General features: G+C 35.9%; 2 protein-coding genes across 2 annotated transcripts in view; one reads left to right on the forward strand and one right to left on the reverse strand.

Moving 5' to 3' along the window:
• The first annotated feature begins 804 nt into the window (after positions 1-804).
• On the forward strand, positions 805-3,539 carry LOC110447284. Its single transcript, XM_021492863.1, has 2 exons — positions 805-2,025; positions 2,824-3,539. Exons 1-2 carry the CDS (start codon positions 1,368-1,370, stop codon positions 3,027-3,029), a joined length of 864 nt encoding a protein of 287 aa, XP_021348538.1. The 5' UTR covers positions 805-1,367; the 3' UTR covers positions 3,030-3,539.
• A 2,984-nt stretch (positions 3,540-6,523) lies between these two features.
• LOC110447287 (serine-rich adhesin for platelets-like) overlaps positions 6,524-7,109 on the reverse strand; it is a 27,244-nt gene continuing 26,658 nt past the window's right edge. The window contains exon 13 of the mRNA XM_021492866.1: positions 6,524-6,996. Coding sequence (XP_021348541.1) covers positions 6,524-6,996 — 473 coding nt within the window. The remainder of the gene's footprint in view (positions 6,997-7,109) is intronic.

The following is a 7,109-nucleotide window of genomic DNA, read 5'->3' on the forward strand; positions in this document are numbered from 1 at the left end:
ATATTAACATAGTGTTGATATTGTTTATAATGTGTCAATATATAATATTTACATGGTGTTGGTATTGTTTATAATGTGTCAATATATAATATGTACATGGTGTTGATATTCTTGGTTGATATTGTGTTTTATTAAACGTTTAAATTTAGATATCATTGATATTCTGTTCATACATATGACATGTACTAGTTATATTGTAAATATGTATACTTTTTGGATTCTTTTATTCAATTTCCAGAACGAATACATTGTCCACGCTTAAATAGCAAAGACTTATTTGTACTTGTTAATTTTTAGGTGTTGAATCAAGAGATAACGCTGAAAGAAGAATAACAGCTATCCTCTGGGAAAAATTCCTTTGTGGGATTTAAGTATTGTGACCGGATTTCAGCAAAGAAAAGGTGTTTCTGTACTATGTTCCAACGGCTAAACGACTGCTCTTATGGGATGTGAATTTATCAAAATACAATTTATGCCACTATCATCTGTCAATTAAAGAATTTGGCGTGTATGATTGACAGCTATGGTCATTTAAGGACGATTCAGGTTTTAGTGATAGGACCACCGGTGTAACCGGAAGAAAAACCTGCGGAAGTAGGCCTCGAACCGTCAAGTAGAAAGTCATAAGACACAACTCAAACATTAAACATAAAAGTCACTCTTATCAACCAGTGTTAGTTTCCATAAAGTTTATTATTACTATATTTTATACAATAATAACTTTGTCTTCAATAAGATTCATTCGTTTGGAAATATGTAATATCAAAGTTTTACCTGTTAATACTTACATTGTTTGTGTAGAAAGTAGAACTTTGATATCAATAATAACTTTTGTTTTCAACAGGGCTTGTTTGAAGTATAAGCATACGTCATATTTTAACATTACTCAGCTTGACAGATGAAGTTCTAATGGAACGACAACTGTCGTTCATTCAGGAAATACATGCAAACCAATCACGAATACACGGGGAAAAAGTTTCAGTTCAAATAGCACTTGGATAAGAATACCCTTCTACCAGGCTATCAGTCAGATTTAAATTATATGCAATTAAGATAAAGAAAATGTTTCTGTTCCCTCTAACATTCGACTAAAATAAACCGTTACAAAATACGTTTAAAATTAAAAAATGAACCTAAAGTAAGAAACCCACAGCAATGAAGCATGAAATAAAGACATCGCTTGAGTAATAACAAATTATTCATATTTTCTAAATATAGAAATTCATAAATACGGATAATGTTTAAATCAGACCAGTCTGAACAAAAATGAACAGGTGATTAGCACTAACTTACGATAAAGGACGCTCATAAACAAGCATTTCATGTATACATACTGGGCTGTATCCTGATAAAAAAAATAGTTTAATATGGCACAGGTGCACGCGCCACATCCTTTTGTGTGTAGTTATACCAATGACAAGTGTGCATGTATAGCCTGTCAGAGAAATATCGACACGGGTTGTCTCAGAATAGGCAACCTCCGAGGTCAAGTCTCAGACTGGTATCACCCTCCGTGTTTTTGGGAGAAGTGTCCTTATAAACATCATGGACGAGGGACAAACCTTGACCGTTTGACACTTGTGGAGCTGTTCCACGGGTTTGAAAGTATGTTATCGCATGACAAACTGAGACTTGAACAAGAGGCCTGTAAGCCACCAGAGAAATTCAAACGAAACCATCGCCATAATGGATTGGTCGCCAGTGGAGACCATGAGGTCAGTGCTGATGGTGGGGACTACGAACTAGACGACAATACGTTTGATTTAACTAACTTAATTTGCATACACGTGTTCAGACATAATCTTGATGTGTATGTAAGCATTCGGGAATATTTCAAACCTTCAGGTGCTGCGGTAGCAAAGGCGACAAAAGTAGGAATCTGTTTGACGGCAAAGCAATGGAACAAAGTTTGTCGAAAAAGATTTGGAATAGACAGTGCACTTAAAGCGATAGGAGACAAGCCGACAAAAAAGAAAGCGAAAGGAAACACTGATGAAAAAGACAGCGATGACGATGATGAAGAAGGTAAGTGCCAAAATCATCAAGTTAATGCTAATACCACACAATAGCTGACGATATATCCACCATACCGCTCGTCTCCCCCTTACTGTGCAAAAGAGCTCAGGTTTTGCCCCCTTACTACATCTTGTAACACTGCGCAACGGCTGATACAATGACAAAGCTGAGGTCATGTCCCGTTACTAACACTGCAATAACGTCGAGGTAAGCTTTACGTCCGAACACTTTACAGCAACTGAGGTTATCTCCCCTGCATAAATGTTACCAAGTAGTACAGCTGAGGTTATCTCCCATGTCGAACTTTACAATACAGCTGAATTTATCTCCCCTTTACAACACTATACAAAAGCAAATGTTATTGTCCTATGAAAGAATGAAATACATGCTTTTGATAAGAGTTATAAAGTTTTTCTTAAACCATGTATGTGAGTGTTATCAATATTTGTATCAACATGTCTCATGAAATTAACTTATTAATTAATTAATTTAATCCAAATCAAATAATTACACATACAAATTAACACAAAATCTTCATTTTTATGGTAATTTTGCTTTGTTTACATGTTATGGGGAATAGCATATATAACATTTAATTCATTGACTGAATTCCAAATCGGCCGTTTGACATCAGTCAATCTTCTAGTGATATATACTGTAACGATTATTTTACCTGCCCACTGTTGTTAAGCAATAAGACGCGCTTCCATCTTAAACTTGCGGCGCAGTAAAAATAATTTATTAGTATTTTGGAAATTTTTGTACAATTATGATAAAATAATTTAGCGTCTTTTATTCAATTTTTAGGTCAAGTGGTGTTTTCACTGTCATGGAAACGAAGAATAAGTATTTTCCGAACGAACAAGGAAGCTGTTGTTGACATTCGGGACTTCTCGGAAGAAAAACCATTTAAACCCGGAAACAGGGGAATAACTCTATCCAAAATCCAGTGGAACAAAGTCAAATCACTGATCGATTGTGTTAATTGTTCAGTGCTTTTGTTATCCAAGTAAAATGACATCAGATGTGAAATACCGCTTCTTTTTCACCACAATAAAGCTACAAACATGCAGTAATGAGAAACTTTTTTTTTTATTAATAAATAAATTAAAACACCTGGGTATTATAACCTAGATAGTTAAGTAACTGAACAAATGACCCTACTATTCTGAAGTATTAGCTGGAGAATACCAAAAAGACAACAGAACAAAAAAAAAATGGCCGCTTTCAAATATCACCTTCGAAACGAGACCACAGGTTGGATCAGATTTGTTTATGAAACGGGACTGACCTAATGATTTGACGTTACTTCTACAAAATAAGTGGTGGGTCTCGGCGAGTCTTTTTGAGGAAATCTCAAACAGACATTCTCTGCCGCATTTCTCCATCAACCATGAAATCGTCATTCCTTATATGCGTCATTGCACATGAATTGATTTCTTATTTCTGCGTTCCAAAATAAAACCGTACTGTTTTCCTGTATACATATTGCCAAATATCAGTTCTCTTTGTTAATGGAATGCCACGTGTTCCAATGGGCTGACATGTTCAACTCAAAGGATTTGTCTTGTCCTCTTCTGATATTTTATTGGGTCTGTAGTATAATTTACCAGGCTCCTTTATAGTTCTTGTTGAATAGCTTTTTCAGACAAAAAAGCAAAACGATTATTGAGTTGATGAATCGGATGTTGAGTACCTTTTTGTATGCGTAGATAATCTAATTTAGTAGGGAGGGTAAGCAGAACCCGCTTATCCTACCGGAACACCTTGTCCAATTCCGCTTGTTCTTTTCAAGGGTCTCCATGTCAATCTGAACCTGGTTCATATTTTGCCCCCGTTTTATCGATTTCGAGTTCGAATTATAGTTTTGTGAACATTTTCGTATTGCAGAGTTATTTCCTCTTGTGAGCAGGTATTGATTGTTACGTCATTAGTTTGTGTGAGAAAATAACGTCGTTTTCTCAAAAAATGATGACGTTACTCTCACAAACAAATGACGTAACAATCAATACCTGCTATCAGGAGCAGATAACTTTGCAATACGAAAAGACGGAATATACAACAATTTTAAAACTACCACATTGTAAGGAGGGAGTCCTTTATTCAAAAAAGTAAACAAAAATTAGTAATAGCTGTAAATTCTTTTGCGGTGTGGGATAATCTTAAAGGTTCTTTTTTATCTGAGGTCGAACTAAGCATTCAAAAATCCTCGTAGCTGCTTCATGACCTTGGACCTGTGTATATCACTTCAAGGCAAAGTGAGCCTACTGGACAGGGTGTATGTTTACACGTCGACCACAGCAAATGCAGGAAGAAACATCCGATGTAGCACAGGAATTACAAACGATCTATATTTAAGACATGTCAAATCCACACTCGTAGTTTTCACAGATCTCACAACGACGGCAGTTGTGTAAAAGTTCCTCCGAAAATATTTCAATTTTTTGTTCTGGGTTGCATCGAATATATCTAAATAGGGCAGAAAAAGGCAAGTCATACTGCAGCAAAAGGTTCCCTGTATATGTAGGAATTTTTGGTAAGCCTGCCCGCCATGTTCTGAGGGTGTACATCTTACATTAAAGGAGGATTTCGCCTTTTAAATCAAATATCGTGTTTAGGTTTGTGTTTTACTACTTGAAAATACCTTAAAATAAAAAGGGCAGAAAAAGGCAAGTAATACTGCAGCAAAAAACACCCTGAATATGGTACATGTGTATTATTCCGGCGTATCACTGGATATTTCTTATATATTTTGGTGTTTGTATCCTGATAACAATGTACATAAAGCATAGCAAAGGACATCACTGAAAGGAAAAATTAAACAATATTTGAAATTAAAAGATAACAAAACGATGGCAGAGAATATAATATTTTAATGATTTCTTTTGAAAGAATACACAAGGAAGCCCATATTTTACCGCATCCCTTTGATATGTTCATCAACAATGTTTTCTCTATCTAGCTCCGAAATTTCTGTTTATTGGTTTCAATGACCCATGTGAGCAATTCAATTTCCTAGAAACATATGTTAAGTTCTATTGTAAAAAGCCAATCTATGTATCATTGAAATATTTCTCTTTTTATATGCAGTTAAAACTCGACATTTTGCCAAACAATTTATTTATTTATTCGTGTATCAACAACATATTTTAATATTTCCTTAATTTGTTTTAAGTTATTTTGTATGTCTCCCCAATTTATCGTAGAACCCTTTAAAACGCTCTATGGACGATGTAAGTTTAACGAGACTTATCAAAATGCATCCAAATAAAATATAGCTTTTTTTCTTTTTTTCTTTCTTTCATGAAACGACAAGAATCTTGAATCGTGTGATTCCCTATATTACTTCCGAATGTTTACGTGTAAAGCTGTGAATTTCCGTTTGTTTCCGCGTGTGAACAACTCGTTATTTTGATACCAAGGATTGAAATATAATAATCATGTTTTTTTGTGGATTGAAAATAAATCTTTTTTGCTTCCTATTTTATTATCATTAGTACAGTGTCTTCAGAAAAATGCGCTATTTTATAATTATCAATTCAGATCTTGTGGTGCTTCCAATCGAGGCAAAGTTGGTTCAGCTCTATATGGAGAGATAATTTTACTCTGGTACCGAGTCTGTGGTTTTATTAGAATCTTAACCTGGTACTGAGCCTGTGGTTTGATTAGATCCTTAACTTGGTACTGAGCATGTGGTTTTAATTAGAATCTTAACCTGGTATTGAGTCAGTGGTGTAATTAGAATCTTAAGCTGGTACTGAGCCTGTGGTTTTAAATAGAATCTTAACCTGGTACTGAATCTGTGGTTTTAAATAGAATCTTAACCTGGTACTGAATCTGTGGTTTTAATCAGAATCTTAACCTGGTGATGAGCCTGTGGTTTTAATTATAATCTTAACCTGGTACTGAGCCTGTGGTTTGGATTAGAATCCTAACTTGGTACTGAGCCTGTGATTTTAATTTGAATCTTAGCCTGATTCTGTGCCTGTGTTTTGGAATTTTATACTGGTACTGAGCCTGTGGTTTTAATTAGAATCTTAACCTGGTACTGAGTCTGTGGTTTAATAAGAATCTTAACTAAGTACTGAGGCTTTGGTTTGAATCAGAATCTTAACCTGGTACTGAGTCTGTGGTTTTAATTAAAATCGTAACCTGACACTTTCATAAAATGAAATGCATATCATCGCCAATTGCTGAACAAATACAGCTGGCACTCATTGCTATTTTTGAAAACACTTTCACATGAGGAAAACAAACAGCAAAATGCTAGCCAATTCTTATTATCAGATGAGTCTGGTGTTCGTTGTAAAATCGAATGATTCCGTGTATAATCATGTGATGTCTGCATATTTAACAGTTTTGTTAAAAAGTATGATAACACTTTTCTTTACCAAAATCATTTGAAAGATATATCGGAAAACCGGCTAATAGAGAAATCAATTAATATATTTGAATACTTATATAAATGAAGGATCATTCTACGGTTATGACGATTGGCTAATATAATTTAAAAAGAATCGACCTTGCGATCGTCAGAAAATTCTTTAATTCTCGATAGAAATCGGTTACTTTTAGGCTGAATTTGCTGTGCTTCATTATACTGTGGCATAAACATTCCTATGCCAGAAAGATCCATCAATTTTGACATCATGCTAAAGTCCATGGGGTTTTCCTCCTCCTCCTCTTCTTCTTCTACTTCCTCTTCTTCCTCCTCTTTGTCTTCAACTTTCATTTTGTTTAAACGAGCTGTGCTGATTGGTGCCTCGTATTTCTGAGGCGCGCCTCGCCTGTTCCGTGACCGATAATTAGGCCTGGATCCAGGGGGGCCTGGATAGGGAGGGTGCGGGATTTTACGACCAGAGCTGGGCTTGTAATCAGGAGAATAAGGATCAGCCGTGGGGTAGGGATTAGGACTTGGATATGGATCGTTTGTTGGGTAGGGATCGCCCGTTGGATATGGATCGTTTGTTGGGTAGGGATCTGAAGTTGGAAACGGCCTTGTTGGGGGATATGGGCCTGGGGGTGGTGGCCTTGGTCCGGGGGGACCAGGAGGCATTGGAGGTTTAGGAGGCATAGGTGGGGGACCGGGGGGA

The sequence above is a fragment of the Mizuhopecten yessoensis genome, unplaced genomic scaffold (assembly GCF_002113885.1).
Source record: "Mizuhopecten yessoensis strain PY_sf001 unplaced genomic scaffold, ASM211388v2 scaffold3279, whole genome shotgun sequence".
NCBI lineage: Eukaryota > Metazoa > Mollusca > Bivalvia > Pectinida > Pectinidae > Mizuhopecten > Mizuhopecten yessoensis.

Coding starts and splice junctions, on each gene's coding strand:
- LOC110447284 (XM_021492863.1), top strand. CDS start 1,368: ATGGCACAGGTGCACGCGCCACATCCTTTTGTGTGTAGTTATACCAAT. Junction 2,026..2,823: donor CGATGACGATGATGAAGAAG/GTAAGTGCCAAA, acceptor TTCAATTTTTAG/GTCAAGTGGTGTTTTCACTG.